Source organism: Pogona vitticeps, chromosome 1 (assembly GCF_051106095.1).
Source record: "Pogona vitticeps strain Pit_001003342236 chromosome 1, PviZW2.1, whole genome shotgun sequence".
Classification (NCBI taxonomy): domain Eukaryota; kingdom Metazoa; phylum Chordata; class Lepidosauria; order Squamata; family Agamidae; genus Pogona; species Pogona vitticeps.
Genome location: NC_135783.1, coordinates 17,109,301 through 17,130,059, shown reverse-complemented (window position 1 = coordinate 17,130,059; position 20,759 = coordinate 17,109,301). Strand labels below are relative to the sequence as shown.

Sequence of the window (20,759 nt, the reverse complement as noted above, 5' to 3'; positions counted from 1 at the left end):
AGGAACTTTATCTTATTAGGCATGCACTTTATTTATTAGGCATGCAAGGTCCCCTGGTGGACTAAAGCTTTGGAGTCAATGCTTTTTGATGCTTTCCAACCAAAAGCCAGGTTATAATCAAGCAGGAAAAGCTTACCATTCTTTGCAGCAGTTTCAAAGTCACCGACTGCCAGGGTCCCTCCTTTTTCACCATCTAGAGAGAAAAAGGGGAGTAAGTTTTAAAAATGGGAAATAGAAGAGTTCTGCAGGTATAACACTCTATGGGAATTCTAAATGGTTAACAAATGATTATCCAAACATTAAAAGCCATATGCGTTTCAAGCTGCGTCTTGTGGTTTTGTTTTTATCCAGCTGGTAGATATGTGTCTGAGTTTGACAGAGGGGGCTTACATGACTCAGTATTTCTCACCCCCACACAGAAGACGAGGATATGGCATTCTACATGGAGGGACATTTCATATTGTGACGTCTCCACCATAGCTTAGTGCCAATGTGTTGTAGTGAATATTTTACACTTGGACCCAGGAGTTCAGTTCTACACTCAGTCCCCTCAATCACAGAAATTCTGCGGTGGGGAGTCAATAATAAACTACTCCTTGACTATCCCACATACCTTGAAAACCCTAGTAGGGTCAACCATATGTTAGAGATGGACACAAACCTCAGTTTGGAGATTCATACCGGTTCATACACACGGCACCACAAGTGCTGTGTGTTCCCTTCCCCCGCCTCCCCAGCCAATGACCCGCTCACCAGTCAGAGCGTGCTCCTCTCCTCCTCCTCTTTGACTGTTCAACCAGGCCCCGGTGGGAGAAGGGGCTTGCCTGTCATGCCTCCTTGTCTGAGTGGGTGGTCAGCCAAGGAGGCAGGGCAGGGGAGCCTGTGCTCCTGCTGGAGACTGGTCAAACAGCAAAAGAGGAGGAGAGGAGTGTGCGCCAGCTGGGGAGTGAGGGATCCAGCCAGGGAGGTGGGGGGAGGGAATGGATGCTACCTGCGGTGATTACATTGGCCATATGCCCCACAATGTATGTTGGACTGGGCACTGATGAACCTGAGTCAAAGCCTGGTGCTGCACGACATAAAGCTGAATGCAGGGAAGCCCATTATAGAATTGTTTTTTTTTAGTTCCATCTTTTTTTGTTCAGCCATCAGGCATGGCTTAAATTTACTGCCATCCTCTTTGTCCCCTTTCTGCCAGTGGGATCACCTAATCTGAAGTAAAGGAATACCTATTTATTTTATTTTTATTTATTATTAGATTTTTATCCCGCCCTTCTAGACAGGAGTCTACTTAGGGCGGCTCACAATGTATTGCGCATATGGGGTAAGAGTTCCCTTCAACTAAGCACATTTTGTCTCCAAACCATTTGCTAACTCCTGCAAATCTGGACATCAACAGTGCATTCACTCAGGAAATCCCACCTTCCGTGGGTGTGAATCACAGAGGATCAACTCACATTTTTCCTGCAGTGTTGTTGCACCCTCAGTCAGTTTACAATATTAACTTGTAAAGGCAAGAAAGAAGGAGAAGAAGCTCAAGTACATCCCCCTTGCTCCCAACTTGTTACACCACATTTCTTCAAAGGTTTGCTACTGCTGACCAGATAAGTGACAAACCCCATTTTAGTCTCTTGCAGCAAACCCACTGAAGAGTCCCGTAGTGCCTTGAAAATCAACTCATTTCTTAGGTTTTAAGTTTTGAAGATTGGCCCTAATCAAAGACAGAACGCAGCCACTTCAGACAGGTCATTTTTAGTATCAAGAAAGGCAACCACTTGTTAAAAATTACAGTAACAACAAATTTTGCTGATCACCAAGCATAGAGAGATATGCTTATGGGATTTCCTGCTTTGTGTGTCAAAATGATCTGGCTTCATTTGTGTACTATATGCCTTGACCTGTATGATGGGGGGGGGGGGGAAGGCATCATCCACTGTTCTGCTTCAGGCATCAAAATGTCTTGGGCTGCTCCTGCCACAGTTGACTTTAAATGTACATGTGAGTTATTCTCAGTTGACAGATATACAAACAGAAAAAAAGGAGAATGGGGAATATTTTTACAAAGCTGAGCCAGGAAGGTCAGCAGTGCAAGACACAAAGTGTGTCCTATTACTATGAAATGAAAAAACAAATGAACAAAACCTCAAAGTGAAAAAAAAGAATAATTAATTAATGCAATGGTCTAATTGCAATGGTAACGAATTAAGAAAGCAAGATGAACAGCCCACATGAACAAGGGACACCTGTTTTCTGTAGTGAAAGTACTGCCCGCTGCAGATCTCACAAACTCTCACTTGACAGCTTCATCTACAGTCTTTCTTTAGAGTAGGAGGGCACAATATTTTTGATCCCGAGGAATCAGATTGATCACCAAGACCAATCAGATGGGCCAGGTGGTGTCACAATGCACAGTTCTGCCCTCCAGTTTCCTCCCTCTGATGTGGCCTTGGTACATCTGTGCCCATTTCCAGTTTCTCCATGCAAAAAACAGATAAGGTTCTTGAGTCTGTGTTTGCAAAAAGTTGAGGATAAAACAGAGAGTCTATCCAACTCACTTACCTTCCTAAGTTGAAGGAGCCTTCTCTGGGCCCCACCCCCATCTGCTGGATTCAGATAATTCAGAGGGCAAATTAGGCCCACAAGAAGAAGTTCCCCCTTCCCTGCTTTACAGGATAACTCCAAATATATTTTTAAAAAGAGAAAGGTTTTGAAAATAAATATTGATGTGGGACTTAGTCATCATACTGAAATTAATGTCTATTTTAGCATTTCTGTACACCAAAACCAACTTCATCAAGTATGTGAACCTTAATTATCAAATACTTTGCATGATTATAAAAACCAGTCATGCTTACCTATTAAACCAGCATCCACAGCCAAGTCATAATAGTAGGAAAAAGCATAAAAATCCAAATCCTTTACTTCGTCTGTTTTGTGAACCTTCTTGCTGAGCAATTTTGCTATTTCATCTGAACATGATTCAAAGAGAGGCATTTCTGAAAAAGAGAAAAAAAATTTCAGATAATTCAGCACTAAATGAAGGTCAAATATGTGAGGCTTGTTTGCTGTGTGTGCATGTCTACCAAATTATGTGAATAATTTATAAAATACTGTCAACTAACAGTATTTAACAGAGGCACAAAATCCTGATATATTTACAGCCCAAATAATTACTGGCTTGTCAATGAGTTGGGTTATCTGGCTACTGAACTAGAGGTTGAGAGTTTGATTCCTTGGTTCCTGGCTGAAGATCCAGCCTGTTAGCTTTGGACAATCTGTACAGTCCCGGGATGCTCCCATTAAGGTATCTCCCTCTGGATTATTTTCCTAGAACAGTGGTTCCCAACCTTGGGTAACCCAGGTACTTTTGGACTGAAATTCCTAGAAGCCTTCACTACCAGCTCTGCTGGCTGGGGTTTGGGGGAACTGCAGTTCAAGAACACCTGGATTACCCAATGCTGGAAACCACTGCCCTAGAACATTTAGCCCACCTCAAAAATGGCCCTTTAGACCATGGAAGTTGCCCAGCACTGCAGTAATCCTGAATTCTTCTTCATAATTTACTCCTAAATTGAACACCAGTGTCCCCAGTTTCAAATCCCTTTAATTCTTAAGGTGCCATACTTTAGGGTTGTTGTTGTTGTTTAGTCGTTTAGTCGTGTCCGACTCTTCGTGACCCCATGGACCAGAGCACACCAGGCCCTCCCGTCTTCCACTGCCTCTCGGCGCTTAGTCAGATTCATGTCGTTAGCTTCATTGAAGGCTAAATGTTTTAAAATATCCCTCCAAGTGACAGCATTTATTTCTCAAAGTATATACAGTGGTGCCTCACTTAACGAGCGCTTCGTTTAACAACAAATTTGCTTAGCGATGGCTTTTTCAGAGCGATCTTGCGCTCCGTTTAACAATGTTCCCTATGGGCAATTTTTGCATAGCAATGTTTGGGACCATGCTTTGCATAGCGATGACAGTTTGGGTCCCCCTGTTTCGCTTAACGGTTTTGACAGCCTCCTGTTGGCTGTTTTTTATACATTTAAAAATGTTTTAAAATGTTTAGAATGCTTGAAGTCATAAGTGCACTTAATAAACCCTTTGTTAAACTAATTTGACTTTGTTCCGACTCTTTTTCAATTTGTTGTAATTTCCCCCCCATTGAGATGCATTGAATAGGTTTCAATGCATTTCAGTTGGGGAACCGCGTTTCGCTTAGCGATGTTTCCTATGGCGATTTTCGCTTAGGGACGGCAATCTGTTCCCATTGGAACAGATTATCCGGTTTTCAATGCATTTCTATGGGAAACCGTGTTTCGCTTAGTGATGTTTTCCCATAGCGATGAATTTTTTGGAACCAATTAACATCGCTAAGCGAGGCACCACTGTACTTGGGTGCATCTATGCACATTGCATGGCTGTTTGTTGGTAATGTTGAATCCAAATACCTCTGAAGATGTCACAGTAAAAAACACAAACCTGTTATAAATAAAGTCTGCCTCCTGCAGGACTGTGCATGCTCTCTGCTTTTAAAAACATACTTGCTGAAATCCTGTTATGATTTATACCTGTGGGAGGATGATGCCATCATTAGCAGGTGGTGTCTTTTGGTAACTAAAACCTTCCCACTTTTTCCCTGTGGCTTTTACGACTCCCCATGGGAGTGATGGGATGGAAGGAGGAAGTCATCACTTCCTCTATTATTTTGGGATCACAGACCCTCATTTCATTACTGAAAATTGCCACTGCCATATGACACAATTGAATTTCTGTAATTAGAGATTTCCCACTTCCTGGCTCATGGCTCTCCAAGGACTAAAAGGACTCCACAAGAGTTGGAAAAGCCGCAGGACAGAAGCAGGTTTTCAGTGACCAAAAATTGCCCCCTGCAGATGACATCATCAGCCTTTGACAAGCATAGTTACACCAGAGGATTTCAGCCTGCACAAAAAAACCCACTATTGCGCAACTTATAAATTATGCAAGCTGGTTTAAGTTTTCATTTCACATAATTCATGTTGTTTCTGCTAGTTTATTTATATTCAAATTCCTTTTCAGTGTCCACTTGCCTCCCAAAAGAATAAAAGAAACAAATTGCAGAACAAATACATCAGCATATCCTAAAATGGAGTTCATTTGATAAAATGCATAGAGCTTAACCACTGCCAATTTCAATAGCTCATTAAAATAAAAATGGTATTCCTGGCACTAAACTGGTTCCTCCTAAGTTTCCTGGGTGCGGACTTTCCACAGGCAAGAAAATAGCACTAAATACCAGCTTTATGTGCATACACTCTGGCACAGACATATGGCTGTGTGCTCAGGAAACAACACAGTGAAATATTCAATTGCCCTGTAGCTCCTTGTCAGAAGTCCTACTGAAGTTACATATCCTGGGTAGTTCTTTGCTTCTGTCCCTGCCAGTCTGCTCCTGCATCAGATCATTCCTGCACTAAGATACAGTATATAATATATGTGACAATCTTCTCTGGATTACCCTGTTTGTTTGAAAGAAGGTAGGAGGCATGTAGGGCAAGAGTCCAGAAACTCAATATTATATATCAGATGTAAGCAAAATATTATTCACACAATCCTAGCTATAGAGGAGATATAGTGGACCACAGAGAAGAACAGTTTCCATGATGAAGACTCTGACATTTGAAAAAAAGGCAGACTGAAACAAAAAGCCCATTTGTAAAGCCCACTAAATTAACAGAGATACTGAAACAAATGCATATTATTAAATGAAGATTTAACCATGTTACTATACCTGCCTTCTGCCCTTTTATTTTGTACAGTATCTTGGTGTGCTCCCACTCGCCTTGGAAATCGGGTGACAAGCAGGGGCTTGCTAGTACTTCACCTTCCTTTACTAAAGCAGGAAAAAGAAACTGAGTCAGTAGAAACTACACGGAGGGTCTGTTTCTAATAAACAACGCATTTCCTTGCATGGTTGTTGTGGGTTTTTCAGGCTCTTTGGCCATGTTCTGAAGGTTGTTCTTCCTGACTGGACTACTCTGAAGATGCCGACCACAGAGACTGGCAAAACGTCAGGAAGAACAACCTTCAGAACATGGCCAAAGAGCCCGAAAAACCCACAACAACCATTAGATCCCGGCCGTGAAAGCCTTCACGAATACATTTCGTTGCATTTGATCAAAAGGCATGTTGTCAATACAACTTCACTCCTATTGCATGAGGACTAGATGAATCAATGGCTTTATTCGTTCTGTGATGTTCGTCGTTTCCTTGTGTTTTAACATGTAGAGAAAGGAGGTGTATTTATATTTTTCTTGCTACTGGTTTTGATACAGTATTTGTTACTACACTGCTTCAAATACCTGTACTTCGCAAGTAAAGAAACTGACCAACGTATTTTACAAATAAAAAGAGGGATTATTTATTTATTTATCTTATATGCTGCCCACTCTACCCAAAGATCTCTGGGCGGCTTACAACAATTAAAATACAATTAAAAAGATAAAACAATTAAAATACAATTAAAATATATACTCTAAAAATAGCATGTTTTCTTACATTTCAGTGCAAAAGAGGTAGTCTTTATTAAGTGAATATTATAAATATGTCACTACCCCGGCTTAGCCTTTGGGAGTGTGAATGACAGAAATCAAAAGTAAATAACACTAATTACTTAATTACCTTGTGGCGCAGTGGTTAAACTGCTGTACTGCAGCCAAAACTGTGCTCACAACCTGGGGTTCAATCCCAGGTAGCCGGCTCAAGGTTGACTCAGCCTTCTATCCTTCCGAGGTCAGTAAAATGAGTACCCAGCTCGCTGGGGGGCAATGTGTAGCCTGCATAATTAACTTGTAAACCGCCCAGAGAGTGCTTGAAGCATTATAGGGCGGTATATAAGCAGCACGCTTTGCTTTGCTTTAATATAAAATCCCACACGCATGGTTCAAGGAATGTGTATGCAACACTTACAGGCTTCTCCTTCAACACCTCCTAAAATGGACAGTCTTGCTGACATCAATCCAAGTCCCAAGTAGCTGGAAAAGCAGATAAAAGCAAGATCAAATGAATACTCTGAATTATTTTTATTGATTTTTAAGTTGTATTTGTTGAACACACAGAGGTGGGTTCAAACAGATAACACATATTATCTGTTGGACTTGGCAGCTACTGAATTTTGAGGATGTTAGAGAATTTCAAAGATTTTTTCCCTCCAAGTCAAGAAAAGTTATCATTTTCTATCAAATGAGAGAGGTGTCTTCATGGTGTGGCAGATCCCTTGGAAGTCCAAATTTTATTTATTCATTTAATTTAAAATATTTTACCCCTTTTCTCATTAAAAAGCACCCAAGGCAGCTTACATCATTAAAAGGCAATATTTAAAGCTAAAAACAAGTATACAAATATTGAAAAGGATCAAATAAATACCACTCTGAGAAATGGCAAAGAAAAGCAATGCTAAAAACACAAAGCAGTAAGGCGTAACAAACCATTTCAAAATCCAACTTAGACAGCCAGTCACTGAAGGAAAGTTTGCCTGAAGAGAAAAGTCTTTGCTTGAGGAAGGACCGCAATGATGATGTCACTCGGGCCTCCTGTGGGAAGGAGTTCCAAAGTCTGGGAGCAGCAACAGAGAAGGCCCTCTCTTGCGTCCCTACCAAACGCACCTGTGAAGGTGGTGGGACCGAGAGAAAGGCCTCTCCTGATGATCTTAACACCTAAGCAGGCTCACAATGGGAGACATCTTTAAGACAGCTTGGACCCAAGCTCTTTAGAGCTTTATAGGTTAGAATCAGCACTCTGAAACGGATTGTAACAAGGGGCTTATGCGATCCCCATAACCACAGCAATCCAACTGCTGCCTTTCAGGCCTGCTGATGTTTCCGTACACTTTCCATAGGCAGCTCCATGAAGAGTACGTTACAGCAATCCAGCCAGGATGTAACTAAAGCATGTTTCACCGTGGCCAGTTCAGACCTCTCTAGCACTGGGCCAAACTGGGACACTAGTTTTAATTGTACAAATACACTCATAGCCGCTGCCAAAACCTAGGTATCCAGGCTCAGAGACGAATCCAGGAGCACCTCAAAGCTGTGGACCTGTGTTTTCAGAAGAAGGGTAACCCCATCCAGCACAGACTGCATCCCTATTCCTTGAACTGCCTTTCAACTGACCAAGAGCACACCCTGGATTAAGTTACAGTTTATTTACCCTCATCCAGTCCATTACACTGGTGCCTCGCTTAACGACGATAATTCGTTCCAGGAAAATCGCCGTTAAGCTAAAACATCGTAAAGCGAAATAGAAAACCCCATTGAAACGCACTGAAACCCATTCAATGCGTTCCAATGGGGTAAAAACTCACCGTCCAGCGAAGATCCTCCATACGGCGGCCATTTTCGCTGCCTGTATAGCGAGGAATCCGTCCCTAAACACAGTGGGGAGCCATTTTAATTACCCGGTGGCCATTTTAAAACCGCCAATCAGCTGTTAGAAAACGTCGTTTTGCGAAAAATCGGTTCCCGAAGCAGGGAACTGATCGCAAAGCAAAATTCCCCCATTTAGACCATCGTTTTAGACCAAAAAGGTCGTCGTTCAGCAAATTTGTCGTAATGCGGGGCAATCGTAAAGCGAGGCACCACTGTACTGACACCAGACACTGATTTAGAGCTCAAACAGCTTCCTCAGTTTTAGATGGCAAGGTGAGGGAGAGTTGGTTTGTCATCTACATACTGCTGATGCTGAAGTCAGAAACACCAGACAGCCTCTCCCACCGTTTTCATGTTGATGTTAAATAACATAGGAGACAAAACAGAACCCTGGGAGACCCCACAGTCCAGCAGCCAGGGTGTCAAACAGGAGTCCCCAGCACCACCTTCTGAGTTCTCTAGGAAGGACTGGAGCCATAATACAGTGCCTCTAAGTCTCATCCCAGAGAGATATGCCAGAAGAGTAACATAGTCGAGATAGATATTTGAATGATTATACAGTATTTTAAAATGCTTTCTCTCCACCTCACCATGCAGGATAAACCGCTTCACAAAACTCACCTGTATGAATATAGCTGGTATGTGCTGTTAAACAGCTGAAAGGAAGTGATATGATCAGTGGATGACCTCTTCAAAGTTGTCTGTGAACAGAAAACACAAACGGACACTTCTTGAGTATTCCATGCAGAGAACAGCAAAAACAGAAATGTCAATGCTGCCTGAGGACTACATTGAAATGAAGCGCCTTAGGTTATGCGTCATGACCACAAAAACTGAGCAGGAAAAAATTAATTTTGAGCATCCTCCTTCTTTAAAAGCGAAACAGCTATTGTACATTTCTTTCCTTGTTCAGTGCATATCAGTCACCTTGCAGAAATGCCAATTCTTTTATCACGGTACTTTAGTTCACAGAAGCTCAGACCTCGTAGCTGGAACTACAATACTCAAATGTTTATTTTCCTCTAATTCATCTTCCAAGCCTTCTTAGCATTCTCCTTTGACATTTTCTTCTCACAGACATTTTCTGTAGTTAATTAATTTAGGAACTTCACATATGATGGAGAAGGAGTCTTTGAATGGCTTCTACAACGTTCTCCAGCATGAAATCAGAGGGAGATATGAACATCTACATACAGAAGACAAACGTGCATACAGTATTCCCAAAATGTGTGCAGCTGCAGTGGTATGCTCAATGCCAATATAATTATAGTCGCATCCTATCTCCAACAGTAAGGTGGGATAAACCTTGCCATGCAGCCTGTCAATTTTAATTCAAGTATGATTACTTGCTGTATTAGCAGTGTGGGCCATTTGGATGATGGATATACTTCCCTGACATATATCTCCGTATCATGTTTTAGGAATATATAAAAAGAGAAAACTTTTGGTTTGCTTTTGTTTCAGGTTCAAGGGGGCTGTCACTCCTCTTTAGTTCTGGGGTCCTTTTGGCTACCTAGTCTTTTGGCAACCCAAAGGGCCCAAATCTTTCATGTACTCCTATATCAGTTTTCTTCTACTCCAAAAGCAGTCAACACAACAGCAGGGCCTGAGAAACAAAAAAACATCATCAGACCTATGCAGCAAGCACTTTACATCACATTACATCCTAAGCAGCAACATTGGCAGAAAACAGTAGGGATGAGAAAGAGCAGCATTGTGAGATTCACCAGATTTCATCACCACTCATCAGACCTATGACCTCCCAGATGAGGAATTCTGAATGAAATGCAAGTTTTTTTTAACTCTGCGTATCAAAATTGTGAATCTGTCATATTTCAGAGACTCTCCATTGTAAAGCCATGAAAGACTCCAAAAATGAAAGAGCCTCTTTCATTTCCTCTCCCCACTTGGTTAACTTGAAAGTCCCATCCTTATGTTTCCTTCTCTTTCTACAGCTTTCTGCAATGCCACTAAACAACACTTAAGAAATTACTGTAATAAATAGTGAAGCACCATTCACCCATGAAAGTAGAGTAGGACCACATTCTGAGTCAGTGTTTCCTATTGAATTGTTGTGACTTTGTATTAGTGGAACGGTGTTTGTGTTTCCTCCTATGGTTTTAACGTTAGCTCAAGAATAAGACTTCATTTTAAATCTTCTCTTTGGAAAGCACTGCTGCCATGAGTCTCTAATGGACTCTTTTTCTTCTGCTTAAGTGCTGAGCACATGCTCAAACATCACATTTGATGACTAAAATCAAACTGAAGACATGATGGGGTTTGTAGTCCCCTTTGTATATAGCAGAGTGCGCAATGGCAGAGACTTAACTTGAATAAAGTTATTATTTTACAAAAGCATGAGTCACATTAAATTTATGTGATTTAAATATTAATAGCCCAAAAGATATAACAGCTTTTCATTGCTTATTATTTGCTTTTAAATTAGTTGCTTGCAGCCTCTGTAATTTCAGGGCTCATCAATCTTTTAACAGTTTATTTTCTGTTTTCTCTCATCCATGCAGACGTCTCTCACTTCACCTGGCAGTCTATTTTCATTCTGTTGCTTCGTTCTGCAGCTTCCTTCCTTCTTCTGAAGCTTCTTTCCTTCTTCCTGTCTCCTGCTGGTCTGCTTCTTCTTCTGCTCATGCTTTCACTCACACATGCACACATATGTGTTGCTGCTCCTGCCGCCTTTATACTGATCTTACTCAGAGGCATTCAGGGTTTCTCAAGGTTAATCAACTCATCAATCTCACCTGCCTATCTTTCCCTCTTGTAACTTTACTGAAATAAAATATAACCCCAACAAAATATCTGATCGTTCATCACAAGGGGAAAAGGGACTTGCATCCATGCTACCTCAGTGCTTAGCCGAAATGTAATCTGAATTGATCCACCTCCTAGGTCCAGCATTCCTACAGATTTCTTGCCTGGAGCATTTAAGCGACCTGAAAAAGTTTTCAGAAAATAAAAAGAACACTTAGTCATAAAATCTACATGTTTTGTCAGCATAAACACATTATTGACTTTCCCCCATATTATCACAGACTGGCGGGCTTATAGTTCTCACTTGCCCTCTGGCACATGAACAAGTCATCAGTGGGAAAGTGAGGGGGAAATATAATATCCTGCTTGCATTCTAATTGTACAGATAAATAAGGTAGAAAACACAAGTTTGGAAGCTGCCTGTTATTGCAACAAAGAAAATACTTACACTGAGACACCCCAATGGATTTTGAAATATTTTTCTGAGATTGCCCGATATCATTCTGGTATTAACCCTTTACTGGGATATTGTCAACTGTGATGAACCTAGAAAGTGTCTGTCAGCTAAAAACAGACACTTCTGTGATTTGCCCTGCAAGTCTGCCTTTAGGTTGGTTCGTAAGAGAAATTGTACAGAGCGGTTCCCAGTGAAGTCTGACATGTATGCCAGACTGAGCAGTATAACAAACAAGAATTTTGAAGACACATTCTGCATTCTAAATCTTTACCTCGGGTAACTAAGGCTGGAATATTATTCACAATTATGTAGGAGTAACACGGTTGCACTGAATTTCAAGTAAATATACACGATTGCCAATTTGCACACATTTAGAAAGGACTACAAAATAGAATGCAAAAAAAAATACTATGTACTTCTACACATACCTGTTAAAAAATTGACAGTAATCCATGCTGAGATGCCTACATTTTTTAAAAAACAAGTAAAAAAAGAAATTATACAGATTTTCACATTTTCCATGTCTAGTTTTTTTTGAGGTTTTTTTAACTGATCAATGATAGAGGAAGAAACTTTGTGCACTACAGGAAAAGCTAATTGTAAATGCCATCCTCGCTGCTGTTAGAAAACAGACTTCCTCATCCTTTGACGAATACATGCAAAGCAACGTTTTTCTGCCTCTGGCTCTAGCTGGTCCAGAGCAAGTATGTATGGTGTACATACTTTTGCTCATACTCAAGGTGATATGTGAACAAATAAATGGTCATGTGATAAACCACCCCAGCAGCTGCTGAAATAGAGCAGAAGGTAAACAGAAGGCACCATATTAACAGGATGTAGCCCTGCCCTACATTCCCGGTAACAGAAACGACTGCTGAAAGCTCATGGCCAAATGATAATAGCTGTGTAGAAACTGGAAGGAACACACTAAAATAGCCACACTGAATGCCTACATTTTTCTCTTGTCACTTGCACATCTCACATACTTATTCCCTCTTCACCCTCCCTGCTCTAACTATAAAATATCTCAGAGCTGGAAGGGACCTTATAGAATCAAGTCCAGCCCTTCTCAAGGAAGCACAGTGTGTGTGTGTTGGGGGGATCAAACTTCCGATCTCTGGCTCCACATAAGATCAACATGCAGTGTTGACAACCGCCTTTTTACTTAGTTGTTTTGTAAAAACTGTTTGAACAAAGAACGCTGCACACGAATTTGGCAAACAACTGAATATGAGCAAAAATCAAAACAATTGTACAGTATTAAGTCAATGAACAAGAAATTCAGCTTACCTTCATATGTTCCATCCATTATAGAGACACAATTGTCGCTTACCAAAAATGGAGACTCTTGAAACACATCCTTCACCTAAATTAGAATTTAAAGTACTGTAGCATTATCCTTCCCTGTCCCAGAAAAGATTAAGTTATTTAGCATAAATGTTCTGACTTTTGGCAAATACACAGAGAATTACCATGATTTTCCTTTCATTTAAATGCAGGTCTACAGTAAACACTTCCTTGTGTGCACCCTAGGAAATGATATTACGTTTCAGAAATCTATTTGCGATTTTCTTATGTAAATGAGCAAACCCAACATTGTTAATAGGGATTTTTCCCTTTCTGTACTTTAGCATGAAGGCAAGGAATACTCAGCTTTTGGAAAGCAATAAATTCACAGTGTTTCACTACATGTGACTCTCTGCAGGATTACTTAGCTTGGAAATTAGTTGACAGAGAAGATAAGAAGTCACAGCATATACAACAGCTAACCTTGACTACATGTGCTGTATAACACCCATTCACAGCTGCTCACTCCACCATTTGTTTTTCTTTTGTGTTACATCTGAAGCAGACAATAAGCTTAACACTTATTTAAAAGTGCTGCTCAATCAAGTGGTGAAAGATGTCTGACTGTCACAGCACCTGAAATTCCTCACTTCTGTATTTTGTACTTAGTGAGCTTTTTTTTCTGATAGATCACTGCAAAGTACACACAAGCTTGCTTTGGAAGTCTGACTACTGAAATACAGTATGCATCTCTTAGGAAATTATCCAAGGAAAAACATTTTAATCACAGGAAAACACATCTAGTTTTACCCCAGCTGTCAGATTCATTGCTGAACTTGAAGAGAAGGAAAAAAGGATGTATTGGGGGAAGGAGACTAAGGGCAACAGAAACACAGAGGTTTATGTGCTACTCCAGTCTATGAAACCACAGTTTAGTTTTACATTTGTACAATGCTACTGTATGGATCTATACAAATACATTTGAGGGTATTCAATCCACCAAAAAGGCTTTCACACATAATCTAGAAAAATCATATTCATGGTCAAGAAGAGGTCTGCCTGGAAAACCACTCTAGTTCTGATTGTTTTCTTCTTTGCTATATAGCCAGCATTTCTGGGTAGCTTCTGGAAGTGAAGGATTGGCCAGCTATATACTGTTGCTCAGGGGCTGCCCAAGTGTACAACACTTTTTGAGGAGGCTCCGTCTATGTTCCCCAAATGCTCACTTAGCAGTGGAAACTCACTGGTGGGTTGCAATGGCAAACTACTCCTTGAACATCTCACATACTTCAAAAACCAAATTAGGGTTTGCCATAAATCAGAAGTTACTTATTTGATTGAATCAATCAATATTTTTGTTGTTATTTATTTGTTTATAAATATTTATTTATTTAGTCATTCATTCATTCGATTGATCTGTATACTACCTATCTAGCCTATGACCACTGTGGGTGGTTCACAACATGATCAAACAGTAAAACAATACTAAAAATGTAAAATAAAATTAACATATAAGCATCATAATATAAAGCAATAATTAAATAGTTACAAATTAACAATTACACATTAAGCATTAAATATTTTAAAAGTGGTAGAATTGACTCAGTGGCTGAAATCTTCAACAGATATCCATAGATGGAAATGCCTATTAAAAAATTAATACTTTAAAACTAATACTTAATTTAAGAAAATAAAGTTTTGTTTTAAAAAATTAATACTATACTTTACAGTAAAGTTCATCATCATGAGCCATCTAGTCAATTCTGATTTATGGTGACCATTTTCAGGGTTTTCCATGTAGAGAATACTGAGAAGTAGTTTACCATTCCATTCTCTGGGGGCGTCCAGGGACTGTGCAGCTTACCCAAGGCCACTCAGGCTGGCTCCACTTACAGAAGGCCAAGTGGGGAATTGAACTCCCAACCTTCTAAACCACTAAACTATCCAGTCAGCTGTAAAGTCCATAGCTGAGGATATAAGGGGGAGGCGGCAGCAGTCCCAGAATTGCAACTGTAGATAAAATCTTTATTGGCATAAGGAAAAATTGGACATAGTCACGATGGTTTGTTAGGTAACTACATATATAGGCATCAAGAGGGCAGAAAAGTGTTAAGACATCCTTAAAGAGACAACGGTGCGTCTCCTAACAATAGTATCAAGGAAGTCTGAGACTCTTTCTACCACGTCAGTCATCTCGGCCGCCAGCATATAGTAAACTTTATTCAGATCTGACCTCCCTCCCAGCTTTAATAAAATGGAGGCTATCAACCTTGATCGGCCGATCGAGTGAAGCGGGCAGTGCAAAAACGTATGAACAAGAGTTTCCAATGGTGAATTAGGGAAACAGCCTGTGATGGGACTGCACTTCCCCTGAAAGAAGAGATGCATAGTCTGGAGATGCTCCTAGGTTTACAACTGACAATGGTGGCATGAGCAACCTCCAGGGTAAGGAATAACTTTGATTATTGTACCATCTGTGGCTGGTACATTAGCTATTCCTAGACAGAGACTTGATGGTACATAACAACAGGAATAGATCAAGGAGCATTCCCAGACTACAAACTGTATCTTTCAATAAGAATGCATTCCCATCCAGAGACAAAAAAATAATTCCATGTGGACCTCAGTAACATCAACACCTCTGTCTTCATCTGGATTAAAATTCTGCTCATTCACATTGATCCTTGTACAGCCTCCAGAGATCTGTTCAGGACAAGCTTTATATTAAGAAGAAATATAATGACTGTCACCAGAATACTGACAGCACCACCAACTTCCAAAGCTTGAGAGGATCTATGAATATTAACTACATCCATAGAAATCTCAGTATTTTGTGATATAGACCTCCAGTCCCCGATACTCATCTTTATTCTGAACACTTAGCTTTTAGCTAATCAACTCAAATATGGATGGTGGATAGCTTCAGCAAGACTGGTATCTGCTCTGCTTATATAAGCTGTATTAATTTATCTACTAAAAGCACAAAAGGATTAAAGCAGAAAATACCTTATCCAGCAGTATCTGTGCCTTTTCTCCTGGCAGCAGTCTTAAACCAGCTGTTGCTTTAAGGACCAAGGGTGTAGAGTTCCACAATTTTTCAGGAACATCATTTTTAGCAACTGTCAGTAGCTCATTTATTCCTTCAGTGCTCTGGGTGCATGGAAAAGCATGACGGTTCTATTTTAGCAGTTATCAAAATAATACTTTCAACAGAGATGAATCAACATTAATATTCAAATCTTCATGCTTCAAGTCACTTATGAAGGAGGAACATGGTGCAAAGACTAGATCTGAAATATTATTTCACTTCCATTTAAAAGGTTCAGATAGAAAAGGAGTGGGGAACTGCTGGCTAAAGTTTTGGACTACAGTTCCCATGATCCCTAATCACTGGCCATGTTGCCTGTGGTTGATGAAGTTGTTGGCTGCAACAGCTGAAGTATTCAGTGTTCTCCAGGCCCAATGTTTTGTGATTGTGATGAGAAAAATCTTTACTCAAGACCTTGAAGAGCTGCTGCTAATAAGAACAGAAAACATAGTGCAAAGTAGACAATAATGGTAAAATACAGCCTGCTTCTGGTTAAAAATAGTCTATTTTAACATTTTGATTTGTTTTTATCTATATTTAATTATTCAAATTATCAACAAATATTATCATACTCCAGATGTTTCATGTATGCTGACGATCCTGCCTTGTTAGTCCAGAGGGAAACCTCTGAGGTGATCAAGTACCAGCTAACTTTTGCATATGAAGATCTTTCTTTACAGCTAAAATCAAACCTTTTAAAAACACAGGTCTGTGCCTTCCACTTAAAAACAGAGGAGCAGAGAGGAAGGTCCAAGTTAGCTCGGAAAACAAGGTTCTGGAACATTGTCCTGCCCCAAAGTATTTAGGCATCACTCTAGATTGAACCCTGACCTATAAAAGGTTTTGTTTTAATGAAATTTAATGCATGCACTTTATGCCCCTATATATGTACAAGAGATCTAGTAACTGGCTGAGATAATGTTAATGGTCAAAAATTTTAACATTTTTATTTGTTTTTATTTATATTTCATATGCATCCATAATTCTAAATTGCTCTGATAGGAAGGAAGGAAGGAAGGAAGGAGGGAAGGAAGGAAGGAAGGAAGGAAGGAAAGAAAGAAAGAGGAAATGTTTATCTTGTTTGTCCATTTAGAAAAAGACATTGGGAATCCTTACTCCTTGGAAATTATAAAAAATTAGCTTATTTTTTTAGTTTATATCTATTTCTCCCCATCCTGCCCCCAATTAAAAGTTGTATGGGAGTGAGTAATAAGCAAGTACACAGCCCTGCAAAGTTGAATATAGCAGTATTGTGGATAAATGACCTTTGTGCCGAATATGAATGCTCTGGATCACAGCCTGAAATGTCAGTCCCATTAAAATCAATTGGATTTGCTTCTGACTAACAATGTTAAGGACTGGGAAGCAAGTGTGTAGTGGATTGTGTTGACATAATCCCATAATCATAGTCTGGAGCTATGCCTGCTATTTAACAGAAAGTAATGCATAACATAATTAGAAAAGGGTTGTAAAATTGACAATAGAATAGTTTATTCAGAAACACATCCTGTTGCGTTCAAAGGATTTAACTCTCATGTAAGTGTGCACAGCTATGAACTAAACTGTTGATTTTCAGATTACAGAAAGTAAGAAGCACATATACACCCATTTCTCTTGGAATTTAAAGCTCTAATTACCTTATCGGCATCATCAGCATAGGCAGAAAGTCCCGGCTGCAGCGCTTTAAATGTGGTGTGGATTAGTTTAGGAATTTCTGTTAAAAAACAAATGTTAATACAATAAAATATACGTAGTTTGGCCCAATACACTATATTTCAGTTTCCAAATTTTAAAAACAGAAGAAAACAAAGCAGTCTGATCAAGGAATTACAGTGGAACTCTATTGTATAATACAGTGGCTGAAATCAGTTTGCATAGATTTCCCTACATCTTTATTTATTTATTTATTGATTGATTGATTGATTGATTGATTGATTGATTGATTGATTGATTGATTGATTGATTGATTGATTGATTGATTGATTGATTTGTATCCCACCCATCTGGTCTGTTCAAGATTGCTCTTGATTAGAGAGATGGGGACAACTCACCATTTTGGCGAGTTGTCCTGTTTCGTGAGTTGTCAAAAGTTGACGACTCACGAAGAACAAAGTTGCCCCTATGAAGCAACAAATAACAAAGTTATTCATTGATTTGTGGGGGGGGGGTATTTAAAAAAACCACCCCTGCGCCCTTGCTGCCACCTCCCCCCCCTTAAGGCAGTGGTAAGGGAATTCCCTTAAGGCAGGCTAAGGGAATCCAAGCTGCCCTTTGCAAAGAAAACAGCTACAGCTTCCCTACCTTAAATGAAGCCACAGCAGCCATCTTGCAGCTTCCCTACCCTAAGTGAAGCCACAGCCACCATCTTTGCAAAGGGCAGTCAGTCTCCCTCCCGCCATGGCTGTGAAGGCCAGATGGAGACTTCAGAAGTGGCGATTATGGTAAGGGCACGTCGGCGGTGGTGGTGGAGCTAGGAGGAAGGGGTGGGGGTAGGCTTTGGGGGTGAGTAGCTGCAGGGGTAGGTGGCTGCCTATCAGCCTGCCGATGAGCTGATCGGTGGCTGGTAGACAGAATGTTTGTTTTTCAATTACGAAGGACAAATAAAAATGGGAAAATATTTGTCAATCGTATTCATCAGGACTTAAAATTTGACAAATACAGATCGACGAATATTTAACGAACTGGCTATTTTTGTCAAAAAAACCAATTCGTTTTTATATTTGTCCCCATCTCTACCCCTGATTAAAGGTCTCTTTTTGCCATTTCAGAGTACGCCCAGTTCTCACACACTGCACTGAAGATGCATACACAATGTTTGAAAGGAACCCTTCAGTCAGCAATGACACCATTCATTTGTACAGGTAGACCCTACACAACAGGATTTCAGCCAGTAGGTATATCAAAAGAAAGACAAGACATTCTCTACTAAGAAATGCCAAGTCGGAAAGAATCTAAATGACTTGAGTTATATTGGCACTGTTTTTTGTAATTTTAAAATATTCTTATTGGAATTCTTGAAACTTAGAAGGATTTGTATCTTGAAAGGCAAGACAGAAATACAGTAATTATAATAAAATATCCTAATTGTATGAAAACTGCAATTAAGTTGTATTATCTGAATATGATACAATATTAAAATATCTGAACAAGCATAATCAATGGCTCTACAGGTATCTGTAGTATACTTTAATCCATTACAGCTCCAAAAGGAAGTAGGGCATCCATTTGGGCTGTTTCCTGAGGACTTTTCTCAGGATATTCCCTGTGCCCTTGCCAGTCTGGCTCTGTTTCTTCAACACAAATAACCAACGATGCGAAAGAACAACAAAGAATGAAGAAATCATGAAATTCTGAACTATGCCTGGCCCCCTCCATCTCAACCTTCAAGAGGTTGCCTAAAATGATGCTTTTTACAGAAGCTTTTAATGACATCCCTTGGAACCTGCCATATGTGTCCTCCCCATCTAACCATTGCTGCCATTCTTGCTGTGCCTATTTTATGCTGTTTTTACTAATTTATTCTGCTCATATTCCTTTTTATTTTTATTATTATTTACCTTTATTGTTATATGACTATTTTTGCTTTATCTGCTTGTTAACCACCTAAAATAGTTAACCCTTGCACTAATTGGTGGTATAAAAGTGGAAGAAATAAATAAAATAAAATAAAAAAAGACTGTACCCTGTCCCGTTTTTGGTGCAACATGACATGCACAGGCTGTAAACTGTAGTTTCTCCAACTCTCCATTTAGTGCTTTGAGAAACACTCTCACTCTTGCATTCCCAAGTATTCAGAATTCTCAAGGAATGTCAAAGTATGAAATACTGGTCCTGCAGCTAAATATTTTGATGATGGTTTGTATGGGGAAACATCAACTTACACAGCCTTAACTCACATGCAGTGGAGAGGTTTAAGAAATATCTTATCTTCTAATTATTTTATTACTCTTTTCATTCTAAATAACTATTGAATGTTCTATTTCCATCTTATTCCTAATTCCAGATATGAACCGCTGGAAACATAAAAAGTGAGGGGCTCTCACTTTTTTAATGATGAATATATTTTTCGAATTATTCCAGATGAATGTGATGCTTTTAGGAAATACAATGGATACATTTTAAAATATACATCAAACAGTGCCTTTTTAAAAACAATACAGAAGACGAGACTCAGTTATTTTCCCACAGTCCAATTCTACCTTAATTTTTTTTAGTGTTCAGCTGAACTTAAGAACTTACTTGATAAACATTTAAAAGCCTCACCTGGAAGGCATTCATTAAGTATAGCAATACATATTGTTCTTATATAGATTACTAAACAGATCTGGCATGATAATTAATGCTTCCTATTAATGCATGATAGTGCATGTCTTAGGAACTAAAATAGGTACCTTTTGGTTTCTGTGAGAACTGGAATACATGTACTCGGGTCCCTGTGCTTCCAGCATCGAACATGATTCCATAAAAAACTGACTGATCTGTTTGTGATGACTCCCTGTCGAGCTGGTTCTCCAAATCAAGAGCAGCATCTTTTGTTTTAAAGTCCAAATTCCATTTTACATATACAGCATAAATAGCAGCACATGTAAACACTGCAAAAGCGTAGAACAACTTTGGTATCTTCATGGCTTCCCTTAACTGTTCTTCGTTTACCCCGAATTGGCATTGTCCATGACACCGCTGTATTTAACAGAAATAAAAATAAAAGAACACCAATACAAAATTAAATAAAAATTGAGAGAGCTGAAATTATACCCCTGCTTTT

General features: G+C 39.6%; 1 protein-coding gene across 1 annotated transcript in view; it reads right to left on the bottom strand.

Moving 5' to 3' along the window:
- The window catches only part of ENTPD6 (ectonucleoside triphosphate diphosphohydrolase 6), a 33,920-nt gene that overhangs the window by 2,135 nt on the left and 11,026 nt on the right, over window positions 1-20,759 (bottom strand). Inside the window, exons 2-12 of the mRNA XM_072988173.2 lie at window positions 20,386-20,674; window positions 17,632-17,708; window positions 15,913-16,056; window positions 12,910-12,985; window positions 12,048-12,083; window positions 11,256-11,344; window positions 9,018-9,097; window positions 6,940-7,004; window positions 5,762-5,863; window positions 2,856-2,996; window positions 137-193 (exon numbers count right to left, since the gene is read on the bottom strand). Coding sequence (XP_072844274.2) covers window positions 137-193; window positions 2,856-2,996; window positions 5,762-5,863; window positions 6,940-7,004; window positions 9,018-9,097; window positions 11,256-11,344; window positions 12,048-12,083; window positions 12,910-12,985; window positions 15,913-16,056; window positions 17,632-17,708; window positions 20,386-20,620 — 1,102 coding nt within the window. The 5' untranslated portion in view covers window positions 20,621-20,674. The remainder of the gene's footprint in view (window positions 1-136; window positions 194-2,855; window positions 2,997-5,761; window positions 5,864-6,939; window positions 7,005-9,017; window positions 9,098-11,255; window positions 11,345-12,047; window positions 12,084-12,909; window positions 12,986-15,912; window positions 16,057-17,631; window positions 17,709-20,385; window positions 20,675-20,759) is intronic.